Here is an 18,246-nt window from a genome sequence, read left to right on the forward strand (position 1 = left end):
AGCATACTTCAGTGAGACTAGGAGACACACAGAAGAACACAGTGTCACAATAAAAGCCAAACTGCAAGGGTGATCCCACTGATGAGGAACATCCAACTGACAGGGAGAGACACATTCAACTCCCACAAAGATTGTGGTGGAACAAGTAGAAAAAGAAAATCTGGGTTCATACCACGAATGAACAGAGTGAATACTCCGGAAGGAATCAGACAATTCTGTTGTCCCCGAACAGAGCAGATGGAGAGGTGACAAAGAGAAGTTCAATTCCAAAGAGTGGAAAAAGCATATCAGAAGAAGGCAACAAAGTTCCAGAAACACAGACCACAACTCAAAATCTGAATCCACAAAGCTTGCCCAAATCAACAGAGCCTATCACTCCTCAGAATATGACCAGACCAACATCTGGCAGAATTGTCAAGCTGCCAGCCTGTCTGTCTGAATTTCTAAACTTGGAGACTTGGCAGGGGGTGGTGGGGCTGAAGAGGTAGCACAATTGTAATGTAAATATGATGGGTAAAGATATTGGGGGAGGTATATATAAGGTTATGTGGCCTAGCAAGGGTTAATGTGAGTGATACTGTTTTCCAGTCCCACAGTGTGATGTAAAGAGACACATGACCTGAAACTGGGGTCAGTTGTGGATTGGACAGAGACCTGTGTAGAAGCAAGCATGGAATTAGCTCATAGCTTGGCTATACCCTGTATATATGTACATAGTTATGGCTTATGAATAAACACTTAATGTTCAACCACACAACACTCAGAAGCTCTTCATGAGACCTACTGAACATAGAACAACTCCAGCCCCAGCAGAGCTCACTCCGGCCCCACCAGAGCTCACTGTGACTTGACGTCAACTCAGATGATCCTAAATTAATACACCCTGTCAGATGAGTTTCCAGAAGCCGTAAATGGGCTCAGTCTATTAGGCCCTATTAAGGCTCAGCAAATATTAAGGAGATGTAGATGAATGCTGATCATGGAATAGATACAATGCCAACAAATCACTGAGCTTTGATTTGGATATTAATATTATACATGTTTAATATTTATGATATGCATTGAAGTCTGGTTATAAATATGTTGGTGCCAACCAGGAAATGGAGAAGACAAATGCTAATGAGGTCCTATGGTTAAATTTGGCAGGGCCTCCAGATTTCCAGCCTCAAATATGCGTCCCCACCCTGTCTCCTCACTGCTGCACCATGTCTCCCTGCCCTCTCTCCTTTCCCCTGCTGCTATTTCACTCTTGCTGTGCCTCTCTTCCCCTGCTGTGCCTCTCTGTCTCCTCTCTTGCCCCCTCCATCCTATTGTTCCCACACCCCCTTCTCCCTTCTGTTGTCTGCTCCCATGTCCCAACTCTTCCTGTCTTCCTCGCCACCTTATTTCCCTTTCCTGCCTCCCACTCCCCTGTTCTCTCCCACCCCCTTCCCACTGCCATCTCCCATCCCCCCACCCCAAAGTTCCACCTGCTCCTTTTTCTTCCTCCCACGTGGTCTCCCAGTAACTATTGGGTCTTAACCTTTACAAATGCACATGACTTTAGCTGTTGGCAAGGTGGCAGTAGAACCTCTAATGTGTTGGCTACATTGACTGGGATCTAAGGTGATTAGGAGGAAACCAGGAATTGCCTGTCTGGATCTGCTGTATTTTAAATAATATTAGATTAATGTCGTCTTCATCATAATTTGGAAACCATTCATTTGCTCGTGCATCTTCAAGCATGTTTGAAGCTGAGTCATACGTGATCTAATTGTAAACTAGATGAGAGTATGACTCTATAAATAAAATTGTTGTCTCTTGGGTATTCTGATGAAACATTAATTTACAAAACCCATTGCAAAGAAAGCATTTCCATCTTCCTAATTAATAGATGGTTCAGTCTTAATTCATAGTTAACCTTTATTTAGTGCATTCTTAAGTTATTATTTTTGGAATTCACTATTTTTCTATGCAAGCCAAGTGTATAATTTACAGAATCTATAACAGATAATGCTATTTTAAAAATACTTATTATATACCTAAATTAAATTATATGGATGATTTTGGCAGTTGTTTGCACTAAATTACAGCTGATAACAGACCAGACTCTAACTACTGATGATACAAGGTAGATTAACAAAGCTAAATGTTATTATTCAAAAAGCAGAATGCTGCAGATGTTGGAAATATGAAATAAAAACAGTAAATGCTAGAAATACTCAGCAGGTCAGACAGAATCTGTGGAGAGGGCAACAGATTTAATGGCCTGGATTTTTATCCTTGAGCTAGGTAGGGGGAGTTGGGAAAATTCCTGGCTCGGCCCGCCTGCCTGCCTTGGTGGAAAGTGCCTGCCAAGGCAGGATCTTCATTGCTGGGGGCAATGGAGTCAGGCTAACCAACCTGGGAAAGAAATATCGAGGCAGCCACATGAGCTGCCAGGTGCAGAGGCGGGCTGTTTAAAAGGCCCGCCTCAGTGCTGTGGGACTTTGCCCCACTGAATAAAAATCCCAAAGGCCCTCCATTCCTCACCCCTCAATCCTCTTTCACTCTCCAAACACACCCCATGGCCCATCCATGCCACCTCATGCCCCCCCTGCCCACCCTCTCAGGCCCCTCATGCACCCTATGTCAAGCTTTGCCTATCCACCCACCCTCTTTATCCTATAATGCTCCCATGACAAGGTCTGCCCTTCCACCTCCCACCATGTTCCCTCATGCCTCCCCATGCCAAGCTTTGCCCTTCCATGCCTACTGACCCACTGTACACTTTTTAGAACCAATGAACACCACAGTATATAGTGGAACGTGTAAAAAAAAAAAACACTTGAAACAATGTAATCCATTGCGAACTTTCTCCTATGCTTGAAAAACCCAGACCAAGCAAATAAAAGTATCAATCATCCAGGCTCTTTGAAGTTTCACAAACCACAAACACTTGAAACCACTTAGCTTTTGTCAACAAACAGTGAAATCGACCACAGGGATCAGAGAGCCTGAGCTGTCAATCAAACAATGTTTCTGCTGGGGAGCAGACGGTCTCAAAATTTAATAACTATCTGGTCTCTCAACCAAGCATACATAATGAGGCAACATAGGGAGTGGGTGGAAGGGCAGAGCTTGGCATGGGGGCATAAGGGGATAGGCATTGATTAATATAGGGTTCTTCCAACCAGCAGCATATTCCTGTTGGAAAAATCTCTGCATAAAAAGGCAATGGTATGAATGCCTTACTTGTGTTAGTCCCAGCACTGGGGATGACTAGAAGAGGCTGGCCACTTGAAATATATTTTTATTCTAAATAACCATGCATTGCATCTCTGTCTTTCAGAAGAAAGTGGTACACCATTCACCACCTTAAATATTCACTCCCTCCACCACCAGTGCACTATGGCAGCAATGTGCACCAAGTAGAAGACACAATGTTGCAACTCACCTAGGCACCTTCAATAGCACCTTCCAAACCTGTGACCTCTACCACCTTGAAGAACAAGGGTAGTAAATGCATGGGAACACCATCACCTAAAAGTTCCGCTCCAAGCCACACACCATCATGACTTGGAACCATATCGCTGTTCCTTTGCTGTCACTGGGACCAAATCCTGGAACCCTCTTCCTGACAAACTGCGGGTGTTCTTGCACCAGGTGGACTGCAGCAACTCAGGGAGGTGGATCACCACCACCTTCTCAAGGGCAATTAGGGATGGACAATAAATGCTGACCTAACTAGCAACTCCCACGCCCTGTAAAAGAATTAAAAATAAGACACATCATGAACCTTCTGGGAAAATACCAACGGGCTTGCAAGCTGACACAAGTTTTGAAAATTGTCTTCTTTGTGCTTTCTGCACCACAACATTTAGCTGCCAAATTCCATAGCACTCATGTCAATCACTTAAGTGTTGATTCTGAAATGATTTCATAACCACACTGTGCAGCAGCAGTGCTACTTTTCTGTATATGGCTGTGACAGGAAGAACATGTTTCACAAATGGGTTTGCAAAGTTGCTTCTTTTTAAAAAAAAGTTCCAATGTATATTCATGGATCGCATTTTTTTGCATTTTACACTTTGCTGCCAAAACTAACCGTTTGTTATAGTCATAAGAAACCTAAGGAAAGTTTTGCATGTGTGTCTTGTGGCATTCCTCATGGTGAATCAGAAGGTATGTTGTTTTATAACATACAATCTTACAGTAAAAAGGAGACCATTCGGCCCAGCATGCCTGTACCGGCTCTTTGAGAGATCTATCCAAATTGCCCCACTCCCCTCTTCTTTACCCATAACCGTGCAAATCTTGCCTTTTCAAGTACATATCCAATGCACGATTGAAATTGTTTCCACCACCCTCCAGGCAGTGTATTCCAGCTGAGAGTTTTGGATGAGATAAAATGATGAGAACTGCATCATGTAGCACACAATGTATTATATGGCATATAGTTGATCTCCTTATGGCATCGTGCAACTCTGAAGGAAAGCTGCATTGTCAGAGTTCCAGTTTGCCTGTTTCAGTGGTTCAGGTGGATGTTAGAAATGACATGGCACTATTTGAAGAGGACCAGAGAGTTCTCACCATGTCCTAGTTAACGTTTCTCCCTCGGGCATTACCACCAAAAACACAGAGATTAATTAGTCATTCTTCTCTACTGTTTTGTGAGACTTCATTGGCACAATAGCTGCTACATTTGCCTAAAAAAATGACTTTGCTTCAAACTAATTTATCAATAGGCATTTTGAGCTTTTGACATCCCAAGGGATTTTGTAAATGTAAGTCTTCTTTGCACTGTTTTCCTAATCCCCAACTTTCATTCTTTCTGGATGTCTCCAATTACCTTTTTGACTCTTTTTTTCCTCATTGTCCCTCTATGATTGCCACATTTTTCATTGTGGTAGGTGCTCTATCTGGCTCTCGCTCCTTCTCTGCTTCTTCATGATACCTTCTGCTTGTATCTGAATGCTTCTTTTGGCTCTCACGCATATTTATTTACTGATATGCCAGATCTCTATATCCTAGCCTTTGTTAAAGTTGAAGGTACACAATAAAATGGCAGGGTTTAGCGATAATCTGAGAAAATGTGGGCTGGAGACTGCGGGCTGGCAATATTGGGGGTGAGCATAAGCAAAAAAGGAGTAATGAAGGGCTGTGTATGCCCATAGACCCAAAAGAGGCATTGAGCAGAAAAAGCCTTACATAATAAAAATAATGTGGGCCAGAAGAGTAGACCGGAGTAACCTCAGGAAGGGAACTAATTGAGGCCTCAGCTCAGAGAGAAAAAAACCAGTGTGGATAAGAGTTGTGAAGGAAAGTTATAATAGTATGTGAATAAGTTTGAGTAATTTTAGTTATGTTTGCTGATTAAGTTAAACCTTCTGTTATTGTGGGGTTTGAACTGAACCAAGTTAGCCACTTAGAAAGCTTATTTAAAAAAAAAGTTTGATTTAATTAAATTTGCGTTAATTGCTTATTCACTATTTACAATGCAAAACTGTTTTCCTAAATCAACATGGTTAACATGCAGGTAACGATTATTTAAGTCAGTCAACATCTCAGAAGTGTACCAATTTAACATGCATATGCTTTGATTTCCTGACGATTTCATGCTAGAACAAAGATCTTTAAATAAATAAAAAATGTATGTATATATAAATATATTATATATATATATCACTGTTTTTGCTCTAGTGATACACCATTTTTCCACAAAAGAACGCCGTATTCAAGCAATAAAAGAAATGGCAAGGATTTTGCGAGTAAGGGGGAAAATTATGATCTATGTATGGGCAAAGGAACAAAATAGACGTAAGTTTGAAAAGCAAGATATTTTTGTTCCATGGAACCCTACGCCTCCACCCTCAAAATCCACAGGGTCCAAAATGCTAAATGAAAAAGCTGGATCATTTCAATGTAATAATAATAATGATGTTTTTCATAAAGACAAACCTTTTAATTCAAAACAGCTGCCAGACAATGAACTGGATATGTGTAAAAAACACACAAAAGGAAAGGAAGCATCCTCTTTGGGGATGGAGAATACATTACTAGTCGAAAAATCTTTAGAGTTATGGCTGTTTTCTCAGTCGCATAATTCTACACCACAATTTAGCAGCAATAATAGAACAAAAACCCTCAAAGAACTATGGATGTTTCAGGATTATATTGCTTCATTTAAAACAAGTAGTATAATAAAGTCCTTTGAACAGAGCAAAACTGATCCTATGGCCAGATTTGCTTCCAATGTATTTTCCTATGGGCAAAGTTCTGAAGACGTTTTTCATGTCCTTTCCAAGTCACAATCACCTAACCATTACAGCACTTTGGAGCCACGCACCCAATTCTTTGAATATCCACACACAGGATCATTTGAAATCCAAGAGTCTTCCAGCATATTTCATAGCTGCACTGAAGTTTCCTTACCTGATCTTGCTTCACAGCCTTTGTTCCAAAATGATCTCCACAATTGTCCCAGTGAAAATAAATCTGTAACCAACTCCACCTGTGAGAACAACATTGAAAACGTACATACACAAATGCAGAGAAAATTGGCTACTGATTCAAATGACTGGCCTTTGGAGCCTCCAGTATCCGCAAAGGACAAAAAGGATCAGATTAATTACAACAGTACTTGTCTCAGATACTACCATGTTTTCAAACAAGGAGAGCTTATTGAGCTCATTGAAAAGTACACTGAAGGTCTGCAAGTGATTCAAACATATTATGATCATGCTAACTGGTGTGTTGTTGTGGAAAAAGTAACAGTTTACCAAACTTGAGATTACATCGTATCACAACCTTACTCTAAGAGTAAGGCTAGTAATTAGTATTAATATTTTTTGTATCTTTTAGAAGTGTTGGTGCATATTGTTTTCATGCGATTTTATTTAATTGGTGTGTCTTTGGTGTGCCTTTAACATTGCAGATTGTAATAGTACTTGAACAATACATGCACTGCCAAATATAACTATTGTAATGATAATACTTTGCACTCTTCATTCAAATATTGTAACTTCATTGCCTTCAAATATTTTAATCACTAATACGTTAAGCTCCTAGCAAAACCACGCTAACTTATTTTACACTGTAATAAAGTGTGCAAATAAAGTGTGCAATAAAGTATGGGTCGTGTTTTTAAAATTATAGGAGCTGCATGCCATAAATACCCTTACATGCATATCTCGAAGCTGGAATGATAATATTTTCCTATCTGGTCACAAGAACAGTTTCTGGTCTAATGTTGATACACCTACTTTTGATTGCTGGATATCTATGATTCAAAAGAATCATGCCTAGCCTTGAGTCTGATAACTGGCTCATTTGATCAAAGTGACTGGAGTATTCTGCAAGGTTGTCTCCAACATTGTGAGATGGCTTAATTGCAAACCTGGATTCCAGGCAGTACTGTTCGAAATCCTGTTGCCAGTGAAAGAAACATATTCTCCTCAAATCAATGAATGACCTTTGTAACAAATACCAAAGTTTTGACTATGCCCTACCTGAAACCCTGCCACTTAAGGCACCTGTGAAATTCATAATATACTTTTAATATTTAAATTGGAGTTCGAGGAAAGCATTGTTCAAAGTAAGAGTTGTGACCCCTGTGTGTTATATTTCCCTCCTTATTTTCCCTCCTGTCATTAATGCGAATTGGCATCCATTTTGGGTAATTTTTTAAAACCTCGATCTAAGCTTTGTCTATTTTTGACTCATGAAATGGGATAGTTGCCATTGATCACAAAGTGAAATAAGTTCATAATCATTCACGGGATGTGGACATCAGTGGCAAGGCAAATGTTTACTATCATCCCCAATTGCCCTGAAAAGGTGGTAGTTGGCCTTCATTTTGAACCACTTGTAGGGGTTTTACATAACTGTATGGCTTGCTAGGATTATTCATTGGGCAGCTAAGAGTCAACCACATTGGTGTTGCACTAGCTGGCGTCATAATATAGACCAAATCGGTTGAGGATGGCCTGTTGTATTCCCTAAAGGATAGTAATGAACCAGTTGAATTTTATAACAATCCAAAAGCTTCATGGTTGCTTTGATACCAGTTATTTGTTTATTTATTTATATTTTTTGGTAAAACAATTAAAATTCTCAAACTGCCATGGTAGGATTTGAATTCATATTCTCTGGGTTATTAGTTTAGAACTTCAGGATTATTAGCCTAGTTACATATACATGGCACTTGTAGTTCCTGTAGTAACCCATTAACTATTTCAATATCTGTCCCTGGAAAACCCAGCACAGCCAAGTCTGTGGACCTGTGTGCGTGTGTCACAGTTAGAGATCATAAAGCATAGGACCAGCTCCACTTGTTCAATGCCTACTACTGAGATCTCAGGCTTTTGGTGTTGTAGGATTTGACCCAGGGGTCACAGATTACTCAATGGTGTCCAGTGGATACAAGCAATTTATTGAGAAGCAACAAAGTAGTAGTTCAAATACAGCACACAATCGGAATAAATGACCTGTAACAGGTAAGGATGGTTTAACGGTCCCAGATTGGACAGACAGATGAGGCGAGATGGTTTGATCTCTATAGCTTGCGGTAACAATTATTTCTCCTTTGGTTCCCTCTTGAGCTAGCTGATGGTGTTAAACCGAAGCTAGCATGGATCCATCTTGAGGGAGTTTTATCCTCTGTCCAAAGTGATCTTTTCCTCCTTGGATGTGTTATGATATGGCAGGTGGTAATTGCCGGGCTGACCAAATCCCAAAGGGAAACTTAGCCAAGCTATCACAACAATTTGCAATTTGTATTTTGTTACGAGAAGTCAGAAGTAAAGATTCCACCACCACTTTTGGAGATTTTAAATATTAAATTAAAATATTTATTAATAAAAGGAAAGAAAAAATAAATACATAGGCTCAGATCTTTATGTCGGCGAGCAGGGGTGGGGGCGTTCGGGGCCCTCTTGCTGATGCATAAAATGATCCGGGATGATGTCGGGTGGAACTCCTGACGTCACCCCGCATCATTTCAATTTTCAGGTCGGCGGGGGCACAGCTGAATCAGCTGTGCCCCCGCCGACCTGTCAATGGCCTATTGAGGCCATTTAAAAAGTAATTGAGATACTTAATGGACCTGCCCATCTGACCTTAAGGTTGGCGGGCAGGCTGGGAGCCCTGGTAGGCTTCAGAGAAAACATGAAACCTCATCCACGGGCGGGATGAGATTTCATGAGGGTTTTAAAAATTTTAATAAATGTATGTTCTTAAGTGCTGGACATGTCCCAACTCATGTCAGGGAAATTTTATTTTTTCCCCTTCACCATTGTTAAATTTGGCGCCAATCTCCCTGAGGCAGCACTTACCCTCAGGGAGATTGGTGCTAAATTTAAAATTGCTTGAAAGGGCGCACTCTCAGCTTAGGGAATCTACCCCCTCCGCCCACATAGGGAGCGCACAGCGCTTTCCTGGCAGATGTCATGCTGGGTGGGCCTTAATTGACCTGCCCACGTAAAATGGCGGCGCACCCCCGATTGGGGGGTGCCAATTGGAGTCACGCCCACTCCTGCACTTCCCCTCCAATGGGGGGAAATTCTTCCCATAAGATTACAGTTACACAGTTAAATTTAGTCTTATAACATTTCCCAAAAGATTTCTGCTTAGCTAGACTCACAAATAAACACCCTTTTCAGGCAACAATCCCAATAGATTCTTAACCTATAACACATCCAGTAATATTACTGCAAGGCACCCACTGTTGCTATAGGGGAGGTATTTCACAAACTTTTCTCTTCCCCTCACCCGACAATGGAAATTCAAGGCTTGTAACAAAACCTTGCTTTCTGGAACAACCAGACACTTCTCTCGGGTGGCAAGAAGCTGCTTTTTCACAGGATTGTGTTTACACAACACCCTCTTCAAGATCACATGGTCACACACTCCCATACAACTTTCAATCCTTCCATAAATATATTTTCTCCCCTTTTATCTTTAAACCCATTGTTCTCACACCCCTTTTAAATTCAAATCCTTCCAAATATAAGATCTTTCATGTTTCCATCTTGTCTTTGCTTTCGGGTCAATAAAATGATATCCCCACTACTTGTTTACCTATGAACTCCTGCAAGATGCAAACATTTTCCTTGTCACCTTCTAATTCCCCTTCGGAATTCAAACAACCTCTGAACTTATCTACAAATGCAAATATTAGCTCTAACATATTTACTTGTACCCCATCTTAGCTCGTTCATTTCCATTTCAAAATGCCTGCTTTTACCCCTAATCCCTTTGGTGATTTAAACTGCAGTCTGACTGCCTTCAGTCTAATTAAATTAGTCACACACAGCCTACACATAGGATTTTTCATATGGCGGGCGGGTGGGCTGGGTGGAAGCAGGCAGAGGTGGGTGCAAGGCCAATCACCACCAGTGATCAGCTCCATGCCACCATTTTATGCGGGCAGGCCAATTAAGGCCCACCCAGCGTAATACGTGACCAGTAGCGCTCAATGCTACCAGTGCGGGCAGAGAAGGAGGGAGAGTCAGGACCAGCGTTTTCATGCATGCGCGCGAAAGAGCGCAGCAATCTCCCTGAGACACGGAGCTGCCTCAGGGAGATTGAATGGATATTAAAATTATTGAATAAATGATTTTAAAATTTATTTAAACATGTTCCCTCATTCAACTGTGTCACACGAGTTGGGACGTGTTTTTATACTTATGAAAATTTATTTATTTATTTAATAAAAGCTTCAGGGAACCTCATCCCGCTCGTGGATGAGGTTTCCTGAAAAACGCGAAGATCACTTAGGCTTTTCGCCTGCCCACCAACCTTAAGCTTGGACAGATAGCGTTCACAAGTGCTTCAATTAATTTCTTAATGGCCTTAATAGGCCATTTATATTTCGGCAAGCGTGCAGCCCACTGAACGAAATATCATGATGGCGCACGGTGATGTTGGGATGCACACCCAACATCATCGTGCATCATTTTACGCATTGGCATGTCGGGCCCACCCATGCACACCAACCAGAAAATTCTGCCCATAGCCCCCACAAGCCTGCTTCACAGTATCCCACAGTAATATTTGGAAAAATGATATTCTCTTTGCAGATATCAATTTATATATTTGGGGCCTAGTGAATACCCAAGGTCAAGCACTTGTTCAGTTACATCTTTCCATTCTATTTTCTAATTACAGGAGACAGGTAACCAATCTGGGCCCTTTCTATTCCAACCCTGAGGTTATGCGGTCACCACCCCCTCTTGACCATCTCTTGTATGGACATCTTGCTACCTTCTCCCAGACAGTTTGTTTTAGATATGTGGACACCTTGCTCCATAATATCAGACACAGAAATGTCAATACAAAGGCCTGTACTTAGTGTCATCTCCCTGTCAGAGACAATAGGCCTTGTGAAAAACGCTGACTATGTTGTTCTGTGTCTCTGTCCCTTCTGGTAGGTTGCTTAAAGATTCTTTACTGAGAGAAAGCTATTTCTATAGTATTTAATGCATGTCTTAATACAGTCATTAGACTACTATTTTTTTATCGTGTAGTACTTTTAACCAGACAATGGTGGGACCCTTATTCCTGCATAAAAAGAACAAGATAGCCATTAATGGAAGTCCAAAGTGGTCCATTCTAAAACAATAACCAATTAATTATGCAATAACTACAGTAATGAATCCTGAGAGAACTTGGAGTAATAATTTCCATTCTTTAATTTAAGACCAATAATCCACTTTCAGCAAACAGGGATTTTCATTAAGCAGGCAGCTACTACATATTAAAATCTCCGTTGCTGTGAAGGTCATTCTCAGTTCAAAAGTCAGTCATCGTCATTATCTTTTAATTGCTGAACACCTACAATTTAAGAATCATATTTTCCTACCCAATAAATTAAGACTAAAAGCAAACATAACATCAATATAATGACAAATCAATATTGAAATTACATTCACTCATTCAAGTCAATCAGACTAACCTTTCCCTTACACTCCTGTGACTTAATGTAAACAAAACTATAGCTTTCCCTTTTGGCTTCCATAAACTCTCAGATTCTCTCTCCTTAACTCCATCAACCTCCCTAACTACCACCACAAGTTAAGACCAGTGGTGCACATCCCCTGCTTGCCACTTAATCTGCCCTGTCAAGAACAATCTACTCCCAACATCTGTCTCAAGCCTTGATTTTTTTCAGGTTCTTCTAGCCAGCCTGCCCACTTCAATTGGTCACAAACTGCAACTCTTTCAGAATGCTGCTCAATGTTTCTCACTTCCATTATCCTGATCCTCACTAGGCTCTACAAATCACATTGGAGATCCTTATTTTCACCTTTCAGATAGCTGCACTGCCCCAACCTATCATAACCCAGTGAGCTTTTCAGTCCTATTGTTGCTCATATACTTGGCTCCTCTGACACTGATCTAATCATTCTGTCCTCTTCACTTCATCACAGGTGGTAAAATTCAAAGAGAAAGGAAAGAAGGTGTGTGAAGAGAAATTTTTGAGCATTTTTATGCTCTGCACTTTTTGTTTCTTTTAATGTATAATTATGGCAAAGTACAAATTGCATCATTAAAAATCATGTAGGTTCTGAACAATCTTGTGCTTGATACAAAAACAAAATACTGCGGATTCTGTAAATATGAAATAAAAACAGAAAATTCTGGAAATGCCCAGCAGTTCAGGCAGCATCTATGGAGAGAAATAGAGTTGATGCTTGAGGTCAATGACCTTTTATAAGAACAGTTCTGATGAGAACCACTGCCCTGAAATGTTAACTTTGTTTCTCTCCCAGATGCCTGACCTGCGTAGTATTTGCAACAACTTCTGTTTTAATTCTGTGCCTGATGTGAGTTGAATCTTTTCATTTTCAGACTCAAAGAAATCTCCTGGTGCGGGATTAATGTTGCCTTGGCGCCAAGGTTCTTTATGCTGTTATGCGCCCACTTTAAATATGGCTACATGCTAATGAGAATGAGAGGGTATGGATGTAATGTGACATCAGCAAAGTGGCCACAGCTACAGGTGTAAGTTACGATGCAACTTTAGCGTGGTGCCCAAGAAAAAAAAACCCAGATCTATGGTTTTGGCATCTGTTTATGGTGATTTGGATTTTAGACTGTGTCATGGAGCTGCACACAGTGATACGATACACATGACATTATGATGTTGTGCATTGTATTGCAGATGACATGCATGTGTTGTGATAAGTCCATTTACTTCAATACACTGTTGCTGACTGCAGTCCCAACTCCAATGACAGTGTACAGGAAATACCTTGAATTGCTCCCGCTCCACTTTACTTTGCCGGACAAGTTGCAGACACCCCATTGTTAGCAAGTAATGCCTGCAGAGTTGAAATAGCACCCAAGGAATTTCCAGGTCAATCTCGTGTTTCTGTGTTCCCAGACCTCATTTCTACTTCATTATCCCAACTCTATTTCTGAGTGCTCCAGTTCTCTGACTCATTTGAATACTCCAAGTCCCAGGCTTCCGAAGAGATGTTAATTAGAGCCTCCCACCCACACCATTGCCCAGCCTTCAATGTTCCCTGACCTCAGTACTCCATGATTCCAATGATCATTCCCAGTCCCTGCAGACCCCAAAAGTCTGCCACACTATCTCTTCCTCCATCTACTTCCTTTCACTCAACAACTCCAAATGTGCTTCCTTTCAGCCGCAGGATCTGGCAGCTGCAGGCTACCCAACCCGTTTTCTCTCGCCCACATGTTGCAGCACCACTTGAACAGCCTCCTCTCTGCAAACCCATTCATCATATTTTTTAAAAGGAAAGATGTATGAACTAAGTATATAATCAATAAAAGAAAATTTGTGAGATAGACAAGAGAAAATAACTCACAAAGAATGAGAAATAACAGAAAAAAACAGACATCAGAATGAAAACAAGTAAGACTATCGCAAGGATCAAAGTGGCAAAGAAGACAGTTATGCAAAACAAGATTTTCTTTTGCTCATGAAAATTCTGTAATACAAACGTACAAACGGGTATATCTAGAACCATCCTTATGCTTTCGTTGTTTTATGCAAGAAATCTGAGCAGAGAGAGAGTGTAGTGTGCTGCCATCTAGTGATTTGAGGTTCAAAAGCAAGGTATTTCAGAAAGTTATAATAAAAACACAAAATCCTGGAAATACTTAGTACAGCATCAGAGAGAAACAGAGTTAATGTTTTAGATAGATGGCCATTCATCAGAACCAAAGAAAGAAGGGAGGGAAAGAAGGGAAGAGCAAAAGGGAAGGTTTGTGATAAGGTGGAAGGCAGGAGAGATTAAATGACAAAAGGGATGATGATGTAAGGCAAAATGACAAGCAAAGAAACAAGAAATGGATCTGGAGGAGGTGTAAATGAGAATAGTAGAATCATCACCAACAGATGCCACCTGAAACTGCCACAACAGCTGTTTCCATGGTGGGCGGACTCTCGTTCACCCTCCTGCCATCATCCCACTGCTGCATCACGCTGGGCACCATATTTAAAGTCCAGCCGCAAGCACACATCTCAGTGCTTCCAGCCCACCACTTGCTGCATGGAAGACATGGCCTTGAAACTGAAGAGGACTGTAGCCCCCAGGTTCAGCAACTTGTCCCTTGAGCGCCATTTGGATATTGTGGAGGCCTGCCGGAATGTCCTCTACCCCGGCTACCTACAGCCGGTAGGATGGGCAGTGGTGTCCCCAACCAGGCTTGGGAGGTGGTGGCAGCAATGGTCAGCGCCAATGCCCTTCAAAAGAGGACAGCCAACCAGTGCCACAAGAGGATGAATGATCTCCTTCGTTCTGCTAGGGTAAATTACTCTTCTCACCACTCTCAACTCACACACTCACAAACCCATCACACATCGAGATCACTCATTGCCAGTTCAAGGGACATAACCATTCACTCTCTCATACACACTTTCATTGTCCTCATCCCGTCCATGGGACCACTCACCACCCACACACGACAGGCATACTTATCATCTGGCTTGGCAGACGTCCTGCTTACACTCTCTCCATCTCTATTCATGCAGGACAAGCTGGCACACAACAGGGAGAGGCTGCAGACCAGTGGAGGAAGGCTTGAGATTGAGGTCTTCACTGATTTTGAAAACAGAACCGTCCACCTGGCCAGCGAGGATCTGGACAGGTCCAATGCTAATGGTGAGGGCGGCGCTGCTCTACCAAGTGAGGGTCCAGCAGTGCAACATCCATCAGACAACCATGCTGTGAGAGATGTGTCCTGTTTCACAGGCCACTGCCATGCACTAATTATCTCCCCTTGCTTCCACAGGCACATCTGGGAAACTGCCAAGAGAGTCCATGACCCAGGGCCTTCAGTCAAGCCCTGAAGAGAAATCTGAAGGCATCCTCCTTGAAGTCCCGTCACAGTGCTCACCCATGCCGTCCACCAGCGCAGACACACATACCTCGGTGGGGCCTAGCTTTATAGTAGCCTCGGGATCACAATCCCGTGAGCACATCGCGCTGCTTGATCCACAACAGGTGGCGGCAGGGTCTTCCCAGATGTCTGGCACTTGGGGGACTGCTGGAGGCCAGAAATTTGCTGAGCTCTGGACTTGGCTATGTCATTGTTGCTGGAACTACAAAGGCAAGCTCAGGAATATCAGGAAGGGATGTCCGCTGCACTCTTCAGTTTCCGAGGCATGATGGAGGAGTCCATCTGCCTTCAGACTGAGGTGATAGCAAAGTCGACACTGGTAGAATGGCGGCCGCCATGGAGACCTTGGTCCAGGACTGCTGCACGGTCTGAACTCCACTACTGATACCATAGTTGGCCTCCAATAGTGTGTACGCAAGAGGGATCAAGGGCAGCCCAATCTCACTCTACCTACTCCTTCTCCTCAAGCAGTCAGTCTGGGGCCCTTGGGCAGCCATAGGGAGGAGGATCAGCAGGTGCACACTCCGGGTCCATCCATCCAGGTGACTCTGGGAGTGTCCAGCCCATCCGAATCCCCTCTTCCTGTGACCTCAGCAGCTCCAGTTCTACAGGCCAAGGAGGGTACCACTGCTACAAAGCAGGACCCCGAAAGCAGGCCGGGGCCCTTCAAGTCTCAGTCCTCCAGAGGATGCCTGCCAAGGTCATCGCAGACAGGACGTTGTGGTCAGCAAGCAGCTTCCACCCCCACTGTGGATGTCCGGGGAGCACCAAGATGTAGCAACAATGTTAGGAAAGTTAAGAAAAATTAGTTGCACAGTCTGGACACGGGTGTTAATCACTTGAACAAACTGTTCACTATTATCAATAAAACTCCCAAGAATGTCTACCTGCTTATGACTCCTTGTTCTGATGAGCAGTGTTCTTGTCACTCAGATGTGAAACCTTTCTGCACAAGTTAAAGGCAGATGTCTCAATCCAGAGCCTCTTCCCTGTGCTCTGTGCAGCCTCCAGACCAAAATGATGGTCCGGCCTCACACTCCCCAGAAATATTACTGATGCCTGCACCTCAGCAGTGCTTGTCATTGCTGCCAGAATGTAGTGGCTAGGCACCACAGAGTTCTGTCATTCTCTCTGTATGCTCTCAGCACCTTTAAGGTGGGGCTGGCCCCCATCTCTTCTGCATTTGTGACCATGGATGCTGGATTCCTGAAGGTCTCAGGTGCTGAAAGCAGACAAAGGATCAGATGCTTCTAAAGTTTCATGGCTGCATCTCTATGATATGACCCCGATCACAGAGTGCAAGCGAGCTACCCTCAGCCAGACAGGAATCAAATGTTCACAGATGCAATGTGAGGATTGATGGACTCTCCTCACTGCATGTCGTCTTCGTCCTACTGCAATTGAATGACTATTAGGGCCTTCACTCCATCTCCATGACAGGGGCATTCTCACAGAGGGTATTGGCGCTGCGATAAGCTTGACTGGAGTCAAAAGTTCACAACTGCGATGTGAGGATCTATGGGACACCTCACTTCATGTTGTCATCATCCTCCAAAAATCTAGCAGCTATGAGGGCCTCCTAAGCCTGCCTGCCTCATCTAGCCAGTGCGAGGGCCTCATCCCTGTTGTCACCGCCTCGGAGGACCCCCTCACCCTCATCCCCATTGGCATCCTCCTCATCAGAGGAGATTTCCAGATGTACATCTCCTCAGCCAGCTCGTATCCCCATTGCAGCACCAGGTTGTAAAGGACGCAGCATACAACAATGAAGCATGACACCCTCTGCGGGCTGTTAGGCAGGGTTCCACCAGATCGGTCCAGGCACTGGAACCTCATCTTCAGCACCCCGATGGTCTGCTCCACCAAGTTGCAAGCTGCAGCTTGAGCCTCATTGTAGCCTCGCTCTGCTGCAGTTTGAGGCCACAGCATGTGTTTCATCAGCCACGTCCTCTGTAGGTAGCCCTTACCCCCAAGGACCCTTCTCTGCAACTTCTGTGGACCCTGAAAACTTCAGGGATCTATGACTGACTGAGAATGTAGGTGTAATGCACACTCACTGGAAACCGTGTGTACACCTGCAGGATGCATTTCTGGTGGTCGCACCAAGGTGCACATTCAGTGAATGGAATCCCTTGTGGTTGATGTAGATTACCCTGTGTTGCGCGGAGATCTGAGCGCCACGTGAGTGCAGTGGATTGCACCTGAACCTGTGGGAAACCCGAGATCTGGGTGAATCCAGTTGTTCTTGCATCCTGGCTGTCCTTGGCCCGGGCAAAATGCACACAGTTGTGTGCCCTCGCAAAGATGGCATCTGTGACCTCATGTATGCGTTTGTGGGTGGAGACTTGTGAGATCCCACAGAGGTCACCTGTAGAGCCCTGGTGTTTAAGTTGTTCACTTTCACGGTCACTGGCAGTGGATGCCCTCCGTGTCCTGGTGGCACCAAATCCTGCAGTAGCTGGCAGATGAGACCGACCAGTTCCCTAGATATACGCAGTCTTTGGCGACATTGGTTCTCAGTCATCTGCAGGAATGACAGGCAGTGTCGCTAGGCACCGACCAGCAACAGCTCACTGTGGCTCTTCGGCACATGTGCAGGAGCCCCAGCCGCCACTTTTTCCTGAGGTTGCTGCTCCTACCTCTGTGTAGCCAGGAGTCTCAGTCGTTCTATCCTCAACCGACTTCACTCTCTGTAGGCCATCAGGCATACTGCTAGTTCACCAGGCTCTGTGCCAACTTAGTGCCAAATCATGCCTACCCATGCTTCCCCACCCACTACACTTTTCTCTTACAGATACCATGCCAACTTACCCAGTGTTGACCATGGGAAGGCCTCAGGACCCATGCAGAGATTAACTGAAATAAAGTTCTATCAAATAAAGTTCTAAGTGTCAATTGCAGACTTCACTATAC

The 18,246-nt window shown here is 43.3% G+C and overlaps 1 protein-coding gene across 6 annotated transcripts in view; it reads left to right on the forward strand.

Moving 5' to 3' along the window:
• The window catches only part of trmt9b (tRNA methyltransferase 9B), a 169,309-nt gene extending 162,220 nt beyond the window's left edge, over positions 1–7,089 (forward strand). For all 6 annotated transcript variants that reach the window (XM_041198589.1, XM_041198588.1, XM_041198594.1 and 3 more), the window contains one exon: positions 5,662–7,089. In XM_041198589.1, coding sequence (XP_041054523.1) covers positions 5,662–6,749 — 1,088 coding nt within the window. In that variant the 3' untranslated portion in view covers positions 6,750–7,089. The remainder of the gene's footprint in view (positions 1–5,661) is intronic.
• The last annotated feature ends 11,157 nt before the right edge of the window (positions 7,090–18,246 follow it).

This window comes from Carcharodon carcharias, chromosome 11 (assembly GCF_017639515.1).
Source record: "Carcharodon carcharias isolate sCarCar2 chromosome 11, sCarCar2.pri, whole genome shotgun sequence".
NCBI lineage: Eukaryota > Metazoa > Chordata > Chondrichthyes > Lamniformes > Lamnidae > Carcharodon > Carcharodon carcharias.